The sequence below is a fragment of the Phycomyces blakesleeanus genome (genome assembly GCF_001638985.1).
Source record: "Phycomyces blakesleeanus NRRL 1555(-) unplaced genomic scaffold PHYBLscaffold_8, whole genome shotgun sequence".
NCBI lineage: Eukaryota > Fungi > Mucoromycota > Mucoromycetes > Mucorales > Phycomycetaceae > Phycomyces > Phycomyces blakesleeanus.
Window position 1 is genome coordinate 1,771,107 of NW_017265141.1, and position 19,577 is coordinate 1,790,683.

Genomic DNA, 19,577 nt, shown 5'->3' on the forward strand with positions numbered 1-19,577 from the left:
ACGTTTACAATTTTTGCCCTTCTTTTGCCTTTTTTCTGGAGCTTTTGGTCTGTCCACACCAACTTACTGAAAGTTCCATTATATATATATACCACACCAAATAAATCAAAGCCACAAGTCTCTCTAACTATCCACATACTAGATTAGCTATCTGCCCTTCCTTAGCAGCATCATAACTGAAAAAGCATAATTTAAACAGATACCTATTATATATTTTGAAGATCGTTGAATTTACAACTGAGATATAAAAAAAAGCTTAATAAATAAAATCATTTTGATTAAAATGCCAAATTAAATACAGAAAATCAACCATATATCTAAATCGGTTAAGCAAAGTCTTTTTAAATGTGTAAGTAATATGGTGCGACACATAAAGATCCACAATTTAAAGATTATCTAACATTGATTGCTCAAATATTAACGAAAAAATCAATTATCTTTACCCTAAATTTCCACTCCCATTAATATTGATATTTCGACTATTTCTACAGAAAAATGTGTGTACCAAAATTTAATTTGACTGTGAGTAGCAGGTTCTATAATCCTTGGTATGAACCTGTGTTTTGTGTGATATTTTGTGGTTTAAATATCAAATAATGTAATTAAAGGCTAATATATGTTTTTCAATAGACTAGACTTGTGTAGTGATTAAAGCATCAACATAAAGCTCAAAGCATATAGAAAGTAAAGAAAAAGAAAAATGGTAGTGATATTGACAGACACTCTTAAAATGGATGGCTGTGCAATATATGTTATAATATTCTATATTAGGCTTTAAAAAAAAGAAAAATACATAGGATAATTTTTATGTGTTCTCTTAAATAGCATACTTGAAGTCTTTGTTTCAAATCTATTTATTAAAAGTATGAGAGTAAATTGGTGTAAAGAAGTAAAAAAATGAAAAAATTGAAAAAAATGGGAAAATTTAAATTCATCAGGGCATTTTTTTCTTTTTTGGGTTAAATACCTGTCTCCAAGGTGTATAAGTGTAATGTATAAATCCCAGTCTTTCTTTATATAAAGACGCACACACCAGCTTGTCTGCCAATACCTTGGCTGTGCCATAATAAAATATAGAGTATAAGGTGGTTTGCTTTGTATGTCTTCTTGTAGACTGTGTAGATACTCACTGATAAATTAGAGTCTACGGCTTACAAAAGTCTTTGTAGACTGACATTATCAATTTGTGGTGCAAACAGCCTATGTGTACCCATAAGAGAAAGAAACATAGCAGGCCAATCCACAGTGACACTACCACCCATACAAAGGTTGAAATACTGTCGGTTTTAATTTTTTACTGCCCTTAAAGTCAAGGCCAACGACCAATCATCTGGTATCCGCCGAGAATTACAGATATAAAAATGTTATTGGGCCGTTACTTATAATTGTTTTTGTTTCTCTAGTGTCCTTGCAGTCAAGGGTAACGAGCAAGAACCGTATCTCCTTATTTTATCCTACGGAGAGTTTGAATTAGTATTTAATTTAGTCCTGTGGCTTTCTAACTTTAATGGCAGACAGTGGCTTTTGCATCCCACACATGGCATTTTTTTTTTAACAAATAATCACTTCCCTCTTTCTTAAAAACAAACTTCAATTATGTCTAACAACAATATAAACAACACTATTTATGATATTTCCACCATTCAACAAGTCTTGATCAACTCGCCTTTGGAAGGAATCAAGATGCTTCCTTTGAATTCGACAATATTAGTAAAAGCTAGTGAATGGGAAAAGTGTCTGGAGCGAATCAATGTCTTATGCTCAACAAAATGGAATAAAAAGCATAAATATTCTGGAAAAGGTTTAGTTTTTGGAGAGACTAAAAAATGCCACCGTGCTGGCCAATATATAACAAACCGCCAATTACGTCTTGCCCAGAAAGATACGAAGGCATGCTCTTGTACAGCTGCCTTAAAAATCATACAGCATCTCGACAACCCCAATGTTGTTACATTTTGCCAAACAAGGGCACATGTAAACCATGTTCCTGGAGACTGGGACGAAGTCAGAACTCTTCCTTTGCCTTCTGAAGCCATAAAGATTATTGAAGATCAGTTGAAAAGTGGCAGCAGCTGTAGAAGTACAAGAATTTCAGTTCTTAGACAGATTGATAGTTGGGGAGTTGGCGTTAGAAAGCCTAATTATGAAGAAATTTACAACAGAATGAGAAAGGTTTGTCAATGAATATAACAGAGCTTTCGTATTAAATTAATATTTATATATCAAATAAATACTCGTATATAAAATAGATGACTACTTTGTTATATATGTTTGCTTCTGATGAAAATGCATCTATTTCCATCTGGTTAAATGTAAAGCTAGCAGAACAAAACTATTGCATTTTTGAAATCAATCTTTCTGTTTATAATGATGGTAAAAAACAATTTGCCTTTGGATTTCAATCACCAATGCAAGTTTCAATCATGAGAATCTCGCAATCTTTTTGTCTCGATGCCACCCATTCCATTTCGTCCAGAAGCGACGAAGTATTATATACTTTGGTCACTCGCCATCCTCAAACAGGAAAGGGATTCCCTGTTGCATACATGGTGACAAACAACCAGACAGCCATACCCATCAAACTTTGGCTTGACCACCTTCGCATCAAGAGCAGCTTCGTACCAATGAATATTACCATTGACTGTAGCATTATGGAGGTTAATGCAATCAAAGAAGCATTACCTCATGCTACAATTCACTACTGTGATTTTCATGTTCTTCGCGCTTGGCAGCACAACCTTGACAGCAAGATTAAACTTAATGCCTCTTATACATCAGAACAACTTGGGAATTATAAGACTGCACTGAAGAACTACCTGAGACACATTCTCATCGAGTCAAACGAAGACGTGTTCCTAAGAGCAATTGAAGATTTTAAACTGATGGTTCAGGATCAACCTCAGTTTTTGAAATATTTTGAGAAGAAATGGACCGAGAACGAAGAATTGTTGCGAAGATGGGGGCGCCCGTACATTAGCCAACAACATCAGAGATATGTGACAAACAACTATGTAGAATCATGGCACAATCAACTCAAGACAATCTACTTTGGTCGTGCACGCATCAGAAGATTGGATCGACTAATTTTTATCTTGACAAATGATGTGGAGTTCTATTTTGAACAAGAGGTTGAGCGTATTCACTTCAACAATGGTAAGATGGGTCCCATTGATAATGAGTTAGCAAGAAATTCTTTTGTTGCTTCAAAAATCCAAAATGACATGCTCCCTTCCATGATTCTCAACCCTTTGGGTGAGACTGGTAACAGCATGGATGATTATAATGGTGAGTGGCAAATAAGATCTTTCGTAACAGAAGATAAGTGGTATACCGTCAATATATCAAATGACTTGATACAAAGCTGCACCTGCCCGAACTTTCTGACCCGCCAGATCCCATGCAAGCATTCACATTTGTTGAAGCGTTACTGTGGGGCAAAATTCAGCTTCATCGAGCAACGGGAGATAGCAGGAGTGGTATTGAACCGACAAGACGCTGTAAATGCAAACGAGAACGAAGTTGAGGAAGAAGTAGAGGAGGAATTAGAGAGTGGAGGTACTGCTGAAGATAGAGGTGTATATGTCTTTGACGAAATTGCAGCTTATTCTGCAACGATGCATCACGGCTTTGAAGATCTTCAAACTTTGAAGACAATTCCTGGCTTAGATCAAACAAAGGCAGATCTTATAAAAAGAGCACTCGCAGATGCTGTGAGGTTGATGGATGAATATAGAAGTGAGAACCCTTCATATTTTAGAAACTTGAATACTCAGAGATAATAATAAAAATAATAAATATATATCATTAAAAGATCTTAAAAGTACAAGAAAAAATATTTCTGATTGATATAAACAAATACAATTCTAATTGAATTTACCAAAAGTAAAACCTGTCACTACCTCAACGGATTTTCAAAATTCAAACTCTCCGTAGGATAAAATAAGGAGATACCAAAAAAAAGGCTATCCAAATAAAAAAAAAGGCTATCCAGATTGCCAGCCAATAAAAAAAAGGCTATCCAAAGTACCAGCCAATAAAAAAAAGGCTATCCAAATAAAAAAAAAGGCTATCCAAATAAAAAAAAAGGCTATCCAGATTGCCAGCCAAAAAAAAAAAGGCTATCCAGATTGCCAGCCAATAAAAAAAAGGCTATCCAAAGTACCAGCCAAAAAAAAAAGGCTATCCAAATAAAAAAAAAGGCTATCCAGATTGCCAGCAAAAAAAAGTCTTTTTCTTTCGCTGAAATACAAAAAAAAAACCATGTCATCTAGTGATACTAAAAATTCTAACGAGGGCGAAAAAACTGTTATTCTGTTGAAAAAAACATGTCCTTATTGCGACAAGTCGTATCAGTCGAATCAAAAAGCCGTGAACCATATCGCTACCACTCATAAGAAAAAAGTGGAACGTCTTTTCTCTGGTAACCGCAATTTTGGTGTGTACAATCAAACGAACGTTCAAAAGTATGAACGACTTGGCTACACCATCGTGGTTCAATTTGGCTGTGTCTCTTGTAAAGAGGCCTTCGTTATGAAAAAAGAACTTGAAAAGCATTGTGATTTGAAACATGTCGTGACATCTCAACCTGAAATTGGGTATTTGAAATATTTTGACTGACAATGATTTGGATTTCTAAATTTTACTTGTTTAAGAATTATCACTGCACCAGACGATATCACCAAGCTAGGCTGGATTTTTTGTTGCCCAGACAATGATCTTGTCTTTCAGAACAACGATATTACCAAGGGGTTTTACGACTTCCGCAATTATGTGAAAACGGTCATTGACGAACCGCGTCTCTTGACATATGAATCCCATGTCCAGCACGTCTTGGCATTGTCTTCAATCCTTTTGTTAAAGCCAGCCCGCACCAACAGTGACCTTCACAAGTTTATAGGACGTGAAATATGCGAAGACCTTATTGAATATTTGCTGGGAGAATATGGTATTCAGTCGTGCGAATTTGACCAATATACTCGGCTTGCTGCTGAACAAATCGTGAAGGTATATAATCAAGAGAGTAAAAAAATGGCTGAGCTTAATTATCCGTTATTATATAGACTTGCATCAAGAAGAAGACTACAGACTTTCAGGATTCTCAAAAATTGATGGCTCTTATGGTTGCCAGCGATGATGTCCATAACAGAGTACTATTTTGCTTTCGAAATCTGTAAGGGCGAATTGTGAAGAACGCAGGTCATAGTGTTTATTATATGACAATTAACATCTGTTCGTAGTCTTGAACAATTACCTTTGGAACCAATCAGTCAGAAAGTTGATGAATCGGAGTTGATTACTAGATATGTCACTGCAGCTATTAATCCGCTGTTGGAAAACCTCATGAAGCACGTCATGTTTCGTTGGTATGAAAAGAACAATTTTAGTCAAATGCAAGCTAATTTTTTTTTTGCAATTTCGCGTACTTTAGGACTTCTGTTGATAATGACGAGTGCAAATCCAGTGAGATGTCATTGTTACTGGCCAGACCTGATTCTATGGTCAGCATGATAATAGGCACGGAGATCGGGCAGACTGTAGGTTTTGGAGAAGTAAAACCAGCACTCCAGGCGCTGAATCACAAGCTGGTTGGAAAAGACTTGGTACGATTAGCGCTTTTAGCAAAAAACGCAATTGATACGTATCGTAGCAAATTTGTTCTGTCGTTTCTTGTCGTTGGTAAATATCTCTGTTTTTATTTTGAATACAAAAAAGACATATTAACACTCTTTCTTTAATCACCCCTATGTTAAATAAGGACATCACGCGACGTTCTATTTGACTGATGGTACAAGAAATGGTCTATACCCAATGGTCGAAATTGCCCATATTCAATTGCCAATGTCTTTAAAAGAACTTCCACTTTTTATCGCACAAGCCGACCAATTGACATTAATTTCCTCAGCCTTCTGGAGCTTGTGCGTCGACCAGAAAACGAATCAGCAATCATCACTCATGCCAACACTTTCCGACAATGAAATAGCATTAATTATGGATACCCACGCCAACCGCAAAAGAAAAGCAAGTAGCAGCCATTACACCCATTAATATTATTAAAAAATCTAGTAGAGTATACCTCAGATGAATCTTTTTTCATTTCACGATATCTGTTTTAAAAAAAACTGCGTTAGATGAGGCTGACAAATTGAGGAATCTTTTTTTTTGGCTAGTACTTTGGATAGCCTTTTTTTTTATTTGGATAGCCTTTTTTTTTTTGGCTGGCAATCTGGATAGCCTTTTTTTTTTATTTGGATAGCCTTTTTTTATTTGGCAGTTTTCTGAGAAATTTAAATTGCGGGTCAAGCATTTCTTTTCTTTTTCTTATTTTCTTTCTCTTTCAATCTAGAACTACAATGAGTACATACTTTTTTTACGAAAATGGACAAGGCAAGATCTACGATGAACAAGGCAATGATGCCATGGAATGGTCTGAAGAAGTTGATCCTTTTCATTTGTAAACCCTCACCACATTACGTGAATACCAACAGGCACAGCCATCCGAGCAAGAGCAAATGAGAGGCGAACTTGACGAGAATATGAACGAAGTATATTTAAGGGTGAATGAAGAAGATAATAACGTAACGAAGAAAAGTTATAAAGTATATTCTCCTGTCCAGAAGGTGCTTTTTCTGTACTATTTACAAGTGAAGTTGTTTAAAGCTGCGAAAGCTGCCAGATTTTCTGGTGTATCCGAACGTACTGGTCAACAGTGGGCTAAAAGAATAAGAGATGAACCTGAATGGAATATATTTGAAAAGCAAACAAATAAGGATAAGCGAAAGACAGGACAGCTGCAAGAAGAGCATAAGGAGTTTATTATCGATCTATTCGATAAAAACCCTCAAACACGTGTGAAGGATGTTGTTGTGAGTCTGGAGCGTTCGTTTGCGAATTTCAGCTTGAAAGAAACTAGTGTTCGTAACTTCATGACAAATGAATGCAATCTGTCATTCAAAAGAGCAACATTACAAACAAAAGAAAGAAACTCTGGAAAAACTCTTCAAAAACGATTCGAGTGGGTAGAGCAATGGACAACAACTGACATGGATTTCCTCTCCAACTGCGTTTTCGTAGATGAAAGTGGCTTTGATATAAACATGCGTCCACCTTCAGCCTGGTCTAAAGCTGGTACACCAGCAATTGTCGAAACAAAGTCGACTAAAGGGGATTCTCATTCGATATTAGGTGCCATAAGTTCAATTGGGGTTGTTGATATTGAGCTTCGAGTAACAGAAAAGCCTAAGCAACGTAAAGTTGATGGTGTAGGACGAAAAAGAAAGCAGACATCAAACCAGAAAAGACGAGAGGGAACTAAAACTGGTCATTACTTGAAATTCATTGGAAAAACTCTTGATGAAATGGATAAAAATCCTTGTATGAGTAATTTTTATATTGTCATAGACAATGCGCCCATTCATGCGAGTAAAACTATTGATGAATTAATCGCTTCAAGAGGATATAGATGCATACATCTTCCTCCTTATTCTGCCGAGTTAAATCCAATTGAACAATTTTGGTCTGTTGTAAAAAACAAAGTCAAGAGAGGCGTTTTTACTGATGAAGAAGATCTCAAAACAAGAATTGCGGATGCATGCAATGATGTTCCTATTAAATATTTAAAAGCTTTCATACAGCACTCTTGTAATCAGTTTGACAAGTGCAAAAATAAAGAACCCCTCTAATTACAAGTCTCATACTTCGTCCAGCCATTACCGCAATTTAATTTCTCAGAAAACTGCAAATTAATTTCACGAAAAAACGCAATTTGATTTTCCAGAAAACCGCAAATTGAGTTGTGAAAAGGCCGCACTTTGAATTTTTTTTTTCCGCAATTTAATTTTCACAAACCCGCAATTTAATGTTGCGGTCACTGTACTTTTGTAATTCACTGTTTAAATATTTCTAAAAGAGAGTATATATGAGAAATCGGATGAGAAGTTAATGATACAAGCTATATATTTTCGTCAAGCTACTACTTCGATAATTACCGAATATTGTAGTACCAGCCTTTTTCAGTAATAAAATAAAGCATTTTAGAATTTATTTTATATACTAATATATTAATATGAGATTTTGATAGGCCTCATTATCTGCACGCACAAAGATATAAGCCAAAGAGTATAAGTTATTAACTATAGAGTATAATGTCAAAGTCATTGGAGTTCCATTTTTGGTTAATTAATTTTGACTTTTATATGATTGTGTACTTGTTTTAGACGGGAAGCATACTTACTTAGGAAGATAGCTTCGCCTTTTTTTATAATAAAGCTGTTACTCAACGCATGTCCATCGCAAAGGCATTGCTGTTTATTTATATAGAATTCATAACTTCACTACGGATATGAAAGTTGTGCGCTTAGATTGCTTCTATAGAGAGAGCTCATTAGCTTCAAATATTGTTTATAAAGAATGAGCAAACTTATAGTTTTGCGGTTTTCTCAAGAATACACTGACCTTCACTCTCGATCTTCCTAAGCCACTCTTTATCGCACCCCCTACCCCACTCCCCCCTTCTCACATACCTCACCTACACACACACACACACACACATAAACCTCGACTACACATATTTTAACTACATATACATCTCTTATAATACTTTTTAAACCTATATATATATAAATAATATGCTTGTAATTAAATCAAATACATATATAAATCATTATAGCTTCTATTTGTTGTGTCTATTTAAATATAGTAAAATAAATAGGGTAGGTGGAGACCGAGTCGAATTGATTAAAGTGAAAGGCTGAAGAAGAATGAGAGTGAATTGTAACAGCGATTTTATTTTAAAAATATTGAGAAGGTTTTGATAGTAGAGTATTTGTATTGTGTAAAGAGTGCGGAATAGTGAGATAGACGGAGGCAGTGTGTAAGAATTTTTTTTTATATATAAGACAAGTTTGGGAATTAGGGTGTGTAGCAATTTTATTATTATTATAGACTTGAGGATTATTGTGTGCGCCTATAAAGAGAGATTACTATGGTAGGACTTTGTGATGGGTGATTTCTGTTTGGTCTAGAACCAGTTATTTAAAGATATAGTAAAAGTCGGAAGCTTTGGAGAATATGTATGATAGGCTGGGGTCATTGTCACTGAAGACAGTCTTGGAAGCATAAGCATACAAGTGTTATGTGCGTGCAAGAGTTTGAAGGTAGTTCTGAGAACAGTGGTATATAGCACTTCAAATATAAAAGAATATAGTGTATAGCTTTTGAGTTTTGAAGTTTTATTATATGGCTATTATTTCAATTTTTATTTTTCAGTGATAGTAGAATAAAAGGATATTATGGTTGTTGATGTCAATTTTGATAGCGTTGTGAAGCTGGTGTTGCTAGGCGTAATAGATTTTTTTTTTATTTATTGGTGTCGGTTTTTAAAGCGTTGAGCAGTTTATAGGGACACGAAGGTATGACCGAGGGCTTATTTTTTGCTCGACTTGTATATACCATGGACAGCCGTCTAAAAAATAAAATAAAGAATATTTTGGTTTTTTTTTAAAAAGAGTGCGCTTCCTTTTTGTATTGCGTCGCTTTTGGTCCACTTTGAGTTGCAATACAATATGAATGTCGATCCCCAACAGGAATGAAGATCCTCAGCTGGGATGGCGGAATGTTGGGAATGTCGAAAGAAGATTCAAGCCATCGTTAAAAAAATATATTTTTTTGTTTTGGTTGTGGTACAGCAAAGGTTATTTTAATACACACTTCTCTCTGAATAGTTTTGAGTGAATACTAAATGGTATTTCAACCTCCATATGGATAACAGTGTCCCTGTCGATGGGCTCTGCTATGGTTCTTTTACGATCGGGTACACAAAGGCTGTCTGCACCACAAATTGATAATATCAGTTTACAAAAAAAAGACTTTTGTTTGTAGGAAGTCGTAGGCTCTAATTTACCAATGAGCCTCTACACAGTCTACAAGAAGACATAAAAAGCAAACCACCTTATACTCTATATTTTATAATGGTACAGCCAAGATATCGGTGGACAAGCTGGTTTGTGCGTCTATATGTGAAGAAAGACTGGGATGTATACACTGCACATATACACCTTGGAGACAGGTATTTAACCCCCAAAAAAAAAAGAAAAAATGCCCTTATTAATTTAAATTTTCCCATTTTTTTTTTCTTTTTTACTTCTTTACACCAATTTACTATCATAATTTTAATTAATAAATCTGAAACAAAGACTTCAAGTATGCTATTTAATGGAACACATAAAAAGTATCCTATGTATTTTTCTTTTCTCTTAAAGGGCAATATAAAATATCATGACATATATTACACAGCCGTCCATTTCAAGAGTGTCTGCCAAAGTCATTGCCTTTTTTTTTTGGAAAAAAGATTGTGGCTTTATTTGTACTCCACTCTTTGCTTCCAGCGTATGCTTGTAATGTCAGAATATAGGACGGCTTTCTTCATATAAACGTTTATACAAGCTGATATTCTGTTATGTAGAGCATATATAGATATATAGCTATTCTATAATGTCTCTTATGCTAAATAATATTCTCTTTTCTTTAAAAAAAATATCTCTAACTTTTGAACACTCCAAATTGATGCCTTTTGGAGTGTCTGGTTTATGTATTCAACTAAAAAAAAATTGTACTTTTAGAAACAACTCGTATTTTTGCTATTGGGCATTTAAAGAGCTTATTGAAGTGGTGCAAGTTTCCCGAATTTCAGGGTTCTATGCTTTTTGAGAGTGAAAAAATCGGATATTTTGATCAAAATTCGAGTAATTGTAATATAATAAACCTCGAAGAGGTGGATCACAATGTGTCTCACCAGGTTACTTAAAGCCAAAAAAAAAACATTGCTTATTTGATTCGATTTTTAATTTTCTATAATTGAAAAGCTATGATTACCATTGGTGTGCATTTGCATATGCTTGTAGAAATCTTAAAAAATATCATTTCCAGTACACTCATATTTAATCGACCATAGAAAAGGTTCATTTATACAAAGGCTCCGTGCTTCAAACTAAAATAGTCTCAAGCGAACCAAAGCTAGACTATGAACCTCAAAGTAATAAGTGGAATCATACTATACAGTACTGTAGCGCATTATATTGTATTACAAAACAAAAGTTATAAATCAAAGCCTTTAATCCAACAGAGTATTATTTCTAGGTTATTCGTGCATCCAGTTGAGTTTGGTATACAAGCGCAAAATATCAAAAGCACTAGATCCTATAAATCGATAATTAGTAATCGATAGCGTCTTGCTCCCAACCAAACAAAACCTATACGTTCAGTAGCAGTAGATTGTCTCTTTGCTTTCATATTGTGCCGTCAGTCAGTCTGAGCAATAACAGAAAAAAATAGTAAATAAGCAGAGCCTTTAAAAGGTGATTTATATATATGTAATAGCCATTTTACTAGCTTGATCTATCTGTGACCAGGCTAGCACAATTGCAAGCACCACTACTTTTTCATGGTGTATAATGTAACTTATATAAATAATTATAATTATCGATAGAATGGTGTATATTTGAACACATATAAATGTAAAGTGTTTCAGGCAGTTGGGTTATGCTGTATTAATTTCTCAGTTGGATTATGATTGGTTTATAAAGTAGTACAAACCAAGGTCGATTGACAAACACTAGGCTAGACCCTGTTCTTCTTTTTACTTTTATTTTACTCTAAGAACGATGCTTTAACTTGAGGTACCAACGACTTTCAATAGTCAGGCTGTCAATCCCTTCATACTGAAGCACTGAAAGTACTTTTATTTCAAGAAAGTATTCCTACACTTTGTGTTTATTAACTCAAGACACTGGTGAAAAAGCTAGAAGAAAAATGGAAGTCTTTCACACGAAAGAAAAGAAAAGATATAAGCAGCAATTTTTTTCGGGGGTGCTTCTTAAACTAATAAAGTCACAGCATGTGAAACAAACAAACAAGAAAACAAACAAATAAATATACACAAGACTTTAATTAAAGCTTTATAATCAACACAACTTTACACTTCTTTATTGTAGTTTAACGTCTAGCCGATTAATACTTTGTATATCAGTAGTACAGCTAAAATGAACACAGAGGCATATATAGTGTCTCGACAAGTGGCTGTTCAAAAGCATAAGCCTTGTTAACAGAATCACAACAGAAAGTAGAATAAAAAAGGGGATGGGGGTCCATAGCAACTGAATAATTTGACATGCATATAGTCCACCAATCGGAAGACATCATTTAAATGTTTTCATGCTAAAGTAAAGTCTGGACCACTATTGCTACTATGCTCCTCTAAGCCCCATGACACATGTGATGCTGCACGGACAGCACGGACCTTATGTGACATAAAAAGAACTAAAACAAAAAAAGAGGCAAAAGAAAAAAACAAAAAGTAAAACAAGTGCCTGCACAGCACGTCCTTCAGAATATAAGTGATACTTCTTTAAAACCCAAAACCCATATTTTAAGCATAGATATTAAATAAAGAAGTAAAATAGTAATAATATATACATGCTGTCAAGGCTAAAAGATAAAAGAAAACCGAAAAAGGAATAAGAAAAAAACCGAATTTTATAATATATTATCAAACTATCATAATAAAAATAATAAAAAAGAACAGCAACTCATGATTGAGACGTCATGAGTTTTATAAAAAAAAAACACCTATCCAAACAGAACGCGTCAAAACAACTCTCTTCCACATACCATTAATACTTTATACACTTCTTTACTGCTCTCTCACAAACTGCTTTAATCAACATAGACGTTAAAGACGAATCATGACCAATACAAATCCATTTTGCTAGTCAAATCTCAGGCTTTTATCATATGTAAAACAGTCAGTAGCAAGATATAAGACAACATGTCAAAGCCAGTACACAGCAAAAATGAAATACTGAGGTCCAACACTGGTTTGACCATCAATCCATCCAAAGCCTATTCACGCTCAGAAACAAGATATAAACTGACAGGACTTACTATATTTCAAGGAGTATATGATATTTATCAAAGACACACATTGTGAAGATTATATTTGTCTAGTCTTTTGACAAACAAGGTCAACGATAAAAAATAAGATCTCCATCCAGGCCTACAGGTATATAAAGGCTCGTTGATTAATCATTCACTGTCTTTGATATTTCTTTAGGGACTTTTCAGGCAAAGTCAAGCAATCAAGAACAGGTTTCCATCCAGGGCCACAGGTACACCAAGACTCGAGGAGCATATGCTCATTGTCTTTTGTATGCTTCTAGTGCCTTCCGTCCAGGTCAAGCATCAGGGATCCGATCAGAGTCCACGGTTATCAGGTATATCAAAACTCGATGGGCATTTACTCACTTGTTTTTGTATATTTGTAGTATCCATTCCATCCAGGTCAAGCTTCAAGGTTCACGTCAAGGTCCACGGTTTTCAGATCGAGGTCCACGGTTTCAGGTATATCAAAACTAGATGAGTAGTTACTCACTTGTTTTTGTATATTTGTAGTATCCATTCCGTCCAGGTCAAGCATCAGGGATCCGATCAGAGTCCACGGTTATCAGGTATATCAAAACTCGATGGGCATTTACTCACTTGTTTTTGTATATTTCTAGTATCCATTCCATCCAGGTCAAGCTTCAAGGTCCAGGTCAAGGTCCACGGTTTTCAGGTATATCAAAACTCGATGAGCAGTTACTCACTTGTTTTTTTATATTTCTAGTATCCATTCCATCCAGGTCAAGCTTCAAGGTTCAGGTCAAGGTCCACGGTTTTCAGGTATATCAAAACTCGATGAGCAGTTACTCACTTGTTTTTGTATATTTCTAGTATCCATTCCATCCAGGTCAAGCTTCAAGGTTCAGGTCAAGGTCAACGGTTTTCAGATCAAGGTCCACGGTTTCAGGTATATCAAAACTCGATGGGCATTTACTCACTTGTTTTTGTATATTTCTAGTATCCATTCCATCCAGGTCAAGCTTCAAGGTCCAGGTCAAGGTCCACGGTTTTCAGGTATATCAAAACTCGATGAGCAGTTACTCACTTGTTTTTGTATATTTCTAGTATCCATTCCATCCAGGTCAAGCTTCAAGGTCCAGGTCAAGGTCCACGGTTTTCAGGTATATCAAAACTCGATGAGCAGTTACTCACTTGTTTTTGTATATTTCTAGTATCCATTCCATCCAGGTCAAGCTTCAAGGTTCAGGTCAAGGTCCACGGTTTTCAGATCAAGGTCCACGGTTTCAGGTATATCAAAACTCGATGAGCAGTTACTCACTTGTTTTTGTATATTTCTAGTATCCATTCCATCCAGGTCAAGCTTCAAGGTTCAGGTCAAGGTCAACGGTTTTCAGATCAAGGTCCACGGTTTCAGGTATATCAAAACTCGATGAGCAATTACTCACTTGTTTTTGTATATTTTTAGTATCCATTCCGTCCAGGTCAAGCTTCAAGGTTCAGGTCAAGGTCCACGGTTTTCAGATCAAGGTCCACGGTTTCAGGTATATCAAAACTCGATGAGCAATTACTCACTTGTTTTTGTATATTTGTAGTATCTATTCCATCCAGGGCAAGCTTCAAGGTTCAGGTCAAGGTCAGCGGGTTCAGGTCGAGGTCCACGGTTTCAGGTATATCAAAACTCGATGAGCAGTTACTCACTTGTTTTTGTATATTTCTAGTATCCATTCCATCCAGGTCAAGCTTCAAGGTCCAGGTCAAGGTCCACGGTTTCAGGTATATCAAAACTCGATGAGCAATTACTCACTTGTTTTTGTATATTTGTAGTATCTATTCCATCCAGGTCAAGCTTCAAGGTTCACGTCAAGGTCCACGGTTTTCAGATCGAGGTCCACGGTTTCAGGTATATCAAAACTAGATGAGTAGTTACTCACTTGTTTTTGTATATTTGTAGTATCCATTCCGTCCAGGTCAAGCATCAGGGATCCGATCAGAGTCCACGGTTATCAGGTATATCAAAACTCGATGGGCAGTTACTCACTTGTTTTTGTATATTTCTAGTATCCATTCCATCCAGGTCAAGCTTCAAGGTTCAGGTCAAGGTCAACGGTTTTCAGATCAAGGTCCACGGTTTCAGGTATATCAAAACTCGATGGGCATTTACTCACTTGTTTTTGTATATTTTTAGTATCCATTCCATCCAGGTCAAGCTTCAAGGTTCAAGTCAAGGTCCACCGTTTCAGGTATATCAAAACTCGATGGGCATTTACTCACTTGTTTTTATATATTTGTAGTATCTATTCCATCCAGGGCAAGCTTCAAGGTTCAGGTCAAGGTCCACGGTTTTCAGATCGAGGTCCACGGTTTCAGGTATATCAAAACTCGATGAGCAGTTACTCACTTGTTTTTGTATATTTGTAGTATCCAATCCATCCAGGAAAAGCATCAATGTTCCGATCTACCAGCTATGGTTATAGGTATAACAGAACGTTATGCGCATTTACTCACTAGCTTTTATCTATTACTAGTGTTCAGCCATCCAGGTCAAGTGTCAAGGACCCGATTTCCCGGCAATGGGTATAGGTATAACAAATCGTTGTGGGAATATACTCACTAGTTATAATATATTTATAGTGTTCAGCCATCGATGTCAGGCGTCAAGGTTGCGATCTTCCAGCCAAGGTTATAGGTATAACAAAACATTATGGAAATATACTCACTGGTCTTAATATGTTTTTAGTGTTCACTCATCCAGGTCAATCAACAGGATTCTGATCTCCCGTCCATGGTTATAGGTATAACAAATCGTTGTGGGAATATACTCACTAGTTTTAATATATTTATAATGTTTAGCCATCGATGTTAGGCGTCAAGGTTCCGATCTTCCAGCTATGGTTCTAGGTATATCAAAACAATATGGAAATATACTTACTGGTTTTAATATGTTTTTAGTGTTCCGTCATCCAGGTCAATCAACAGGATTCTGATCTCCCGTCCATAGTTATAGGTATAAAAAAACGTTATGGGAATATACTCACTAGTTTTAATATATTTCTAGTGTTTAGCTATCCATGTCAAGCGTCCAGGTTCCGATCTCCCAACCATGTTTACAGGTATAACAAAACGTTATGCGCATTTACTCGCATGCTTTTATCTATTACTAGTGTTCAGCCATCTAGGTCAAGTGTCAAGGTTCCGATTGCCCGCCCATGGTTATAGGTATAAAAAACATTATAGGCATATATTGACTAGTTTTTATATTTATTTGTGAACTCCAGCCATCCGTGTCAAGCGTCAAGGACCCGATCGCCCGTCCATGGTTATAGGTATAAAAACATTATGAGCGTACACTCATTAGTTTTTATATTTATTTAAGTCTCCAGCCATCCGTGTCAAGCATCAAGAACCCGATCCCCCGTCCATGGTTATAGGTATAAAAACATTATGGGTAAATACTTACTAGCTTTTATCTATTTCTAGTCTCCAGTCATCAATGTGAAGCGGCAAGGACCCGATCGACCGTCAATGGTTATAGGTAAAAAAAAACCATTAGGGACATATACACACTAGCTTTTATCTATCTCTAGTCTCCAGTTATCCAGGACAAGCATCACGGTTTCGATCTCCCAGCTATGGTTATAGGTATAACAATACATTATGCGCATTTACTCACTAGCTTTATTATAGTTCAAGTCTCCAGCCATCCAGGACAAGCATCAAGGTTCCGATCTACCAGCTATGGTTATAGGTATAACAGAACGTTATGCGCATTTACTCACTAGCTTTTATCTATTACTAGTGTTCAGCCATCCAGGTCAAGTGTCAAGGACCCGATCGCCCGGCCATGGGTATAGGTATAACAAAACGTTGTGGGAATATACTCACTAGTTATAATATATTTATAGTGTTCAGCCATCGATATCAGGCGTCAAGGTTGCGATCTTCCAGCCAAGGTTATAGGTATAACAAAACATTATGGAAATATACTCACTGGTCTTAATATGTTTTTAGTGTTCAGTCATCCAGGTCAATCAACAGGATTCTGATCTCCCGTCCATGGTTATAGGTATAACAAAACGTTATGGCAATATACTCATTATTTTAAATATATTTCTAGTGTTCCGCCAATCATGTCAAGCGTCCAGGTTCCCATCTCCCTGCCATGGTTATAGATGTAAAAAACATTAGGGACATATACTCACTATCGTTAATATATGTCTAGTGTTCAGTCATCCAGGTCAAGCATCTAGGTTCTGATCGCCAATCCATGGTTAAAGGTATAAAACAACATTATGGGCGTATACTCACTAGTTTTAATCTAGTTCTAGTCTCCAGCCATCCAGGTCAAGCATCAAGGTTCTACTCGCCCGTCAATGGTGACAGGTATAACAAAATGTTATGGGCATATATTCACTAGTTTTAATATATCTCTAGTGTTGGGCCATCCAGGTCGAGCATCAAGGTTCCGATCGCCCGTCCATGGTTATAGGTATAAAAAGCATTATCGGCCTATACTCACTAGCTTTAATATTTTTCTAGTGTTCAGTTATCCAGGTCAAGCATCAAGGACCCTATCGCCCGCCCATGGTTATAAGTACAAAAAGCATTATGTGCATATACTCATTTTTTTAATCTAGTTCTAGTCTCCAGCCATCCAGGTCAAGCATCAAGATTCTGATCGCCCGTGCATGGTGATAGGTATAACAAAATGGTATGGGCATATATTCACTAGATTTAATATATTTCTAGTTTTCAGCTATCCAGGTCAAGCATCATGGTTCCGATCGCCCGTCAATGGTTATAGGTATAAAAAAACATTATGGGCCTATACTCACTAGTTTTTATATTTATTTCTGGTCTTCAGCCATCCGTGGCAAGCATCAAGGACCCGATCACCCGTCCATGGTTATAGGTATAACAAATCGTTATTGTCATTTACTCACTAGTTTTGATATTTATTTCTAGCCTCCAGCCATTCAGATCAAGCGTCAAGGACCTGATCACCCCTCTATGTTTATCGGTATAAAACAACATTATGGGCATATACTCACTAGCTTTAATATATTTCTAGTATGCAGTCATCCAGGTCAAGCATCAAGGCTTCGATCGCCAGCCGATGGTTATAAGTGTAAAAAAAACGTTATTCCCATATACTCACCAGATTTAATATATTTCTAGTATTCAGCCATCCATGTCAAGCCTCAAGGTTCAGATCGCCCGTCCATGGTCATAAGTATAAAACAACATTATGGGCATATACTCACTAGCTGTAATATACTTCTTGTGTTCAGTCTTCCAGATCAAGCATCAAGGTTCTGATCTCCCCGCCATAGTTATAGGTATAAAAAAACATTATGGGCATATACTCACTAGATTTAATATATCTCCAGTCTCCAGCTATCCAAATCAAGCATCAAGATTCCGATCTCCCCGCCATGGTTATAGGTATAAAAAAACATTATGGGCATATACTCACTAGATTTAATATATCTCCAGTCTCCAGCTATCCAGGTCAAGCATCAAGATTCCGATCTCCCCGCCATGGGTATAGGTATAAAAAGCATTATGGGCATATACTCATTATTTTAATCTAGTTCTAGTCTCCGGCCATCCAGGTCGAGCTTCAAGGTGCTGATCTCCCGTTATATGGTTATAGATATAACAAAAATCGATGAGCAATCACACTCGGCTTTATTTATTTCTAGTGTTGAATCCACCAAGATCATGCTTCACGGATCCGGATTCAGTCCGTGGCTATAGGTATACAAAAACTCGATGAGCAATTACTCATTGGATTTTATATATTTCTAGTGTCTACTCATCCACGGCAATTATCGGGATCCGATTTTCATGAATTGTTATAGCTAACCAAGTTTCCTTTAAACCTTTACTTAAAACAAACTGTACTCTTTATTTATACTTTCTTTTGATGGCAAAGAACGATGATCAAATATACATCCATTATGGAGGGTATACAAGTCGTTCTTGGCCATTACTAGCCTAGAAGTATATATGACTATTGTTTTTACTCTCCAGGCCAAACAGCAAGGATCAAAACTCAAATTTGGGCTACAGGTAAACAAGGCTTCTTGAGCTTTTACTTACTGTCATTTATATATTTCTAGTGTTTTTTTTTTCCTTAAAGTTCAAATATCAAAGATCTGATTTCAAATCAAGGTTACGGGTACACACTTTTCTCTCTGTCTTTACATGCTTTCTTTCGTATTGGCCTAGTGTGTTTACGATCCGGCTACACAATGAAAAATTTGTTTTCCTTCCAGTGCGACAGGTATATACATCTAGTTCGGCCTTTAGTTACTGTTGGCTTTATTTCTATACTGGCTTCACAGTCCAAGCCAGCCATCATGGATCCTATATCCGTCCAGCGTTACAGGTATACACTTCTCTTTGGGATTTTACTTACTGTCGGTTTTAATTTTCTACTGCCCTTAAAGTCAAGGCCAACGACCAATCATCTGGTATCCGCCGAGAATTCCAGATATAAAAATGTTATTGGGCCGTTACTTATAATTGTTTTTGTTTCTCTAGTGTCCTTGCAGTCAAGGGTAACGAGCAAGAACCCGGTCTCCATATTGGGATATAGTGTTACACATATCTTTGATTTTTGACTTGCTGCAAACTGTATTTTTTCTCGTGACTTTACAGTCAAATTCAACACTCAAGGA

At 36.2% G+C, this 19,577-nt stretch overlaps 4 protein-coding genes across 4 annotated transcripts; all 4 read left to right on the forward strand.

Annotated features, from left to right (window-relative positions):
* Positions 1-1,596: 1,596 nt before the first annotated feature.
* On the forward strand, positions 1,597-3,779 carry PHYBLDRAFT_167501 (hypothetical protein; the record flags this gene model as incomplete). The annotated part of the gene is made up of 2 exons (XM_018435652.1): positions 1,597-2,172; positions 2,250-3,779. The coding sequence occupies 2 exons, from the start codon at positions 1,597-1,599 to the stop codon at positions 3,777-3,779; spliced, it is 2,106 nt and encodes a 701-aa protein (XP_018293223.1).
* Positions 3,780-4,260: 481 nt separating this feature from the next.
* PHYBLDRAFT_167502 (C2H2-type zinc finger transcription factor) lies at positions 4,261-6,045 on the forward strand (the record flags this gene model as incomplete). Its single annotated transcript, XM_018435653.1, has 6 exons — positions 4,261-4,595; positions 4,653-5,004; positions 5,061-5,170; positions 5,238-5,363; positions 5,429-5,676; positions 5,756-6,045. 6 exons carry the CDS (start codon positions 4,261-4,263, stop codon positions 6,043-6,045), a joined length of 1,461 nt encoding a protein of 486 aa, XP_018293224.1.
* Positions 6,046-6,350: 305 nt separating this feature from the next.
* On the forward strand, positions 6,351-8,016 carry PHYBLDRAFT_167503 (hypothetical protein; the record flags this gene model as incomplete). Its single annotated transcript, XM_018435654.1, has 4 exons — positions 6,351-6,434; positions 6,486-7,016; positions 7,218-7,317; positions 7,907-8,016. The coding sequence occupies 4 exons, from the start codon at positions 6,351-6,353 to the stop codon at positions 8,014-8,016; spliced, it is 825 nt and encodes a 274-aa protein (XP_018293225.1).
* A 4,804-nt stretch (positions 8,017-12,820) lies between these two features.
* On the forward strand, positions 12,821-19,495 carry PHYBLDRAFT_167504 (hypothetical protein; the record flags this gene model as incomplete). Its single annotated transcript, XM_018435655.1, has 45 exons — positions 12,821-12,949; positions 13,106-13,265; positions 13,317-13,392; positions 13,444-13,499; positions 13,551-13,606; positions 13,674-14,054; positions 14,122-14,181; positions 14,233-14,308; positions 14,360-14,435; positions 14,487-14,561; positions 14,629-14,667; positions 14,719-14,794; positions 14,846-15,028; positions 15,080-15,134; positions 15,186-15,261; positions 15,313-15,368; positions 15,427-15,474; positions 15,533-15,573; positions 15,632-15,686; positions 15,745-15,792; positions 15,844-15,858; positions 15,957-16,004; positions 16,170-16,217; positions 16,275-16,339; positions 16,372-16,426; positions 16,486-16,526; positions 16,579-16,639; positions 16,698-16,745; positions 16,804-16,844; positions 16,903-16,950; positions 17,009-17,065; positions 17,114-17,161; positions 17,326-17,373; positions 17,431-17,478; positions 17,535-17,589; positions 17,648-17,695; positions 17,756-17,803; positions 17,864-18,019; positions 18,183-18,230; positions 18,265-18,336; positions 18,371-18,442; positions 18,597-18,651; positions 18,928-18,966; positions 19,037-19,285; positions 19,441-19,495. The coding sequence occupies 45 exons, from the start codon at positions 12,821-12,823 to the stop codon at positions 19,493-19,495; spliced, it is 3,390 nt and encodes a 1,129-aa protein (XP_018293226.1).
* Between the last annotated feature and the right edge of the window lie 82 nt (positions 19,496-19,577).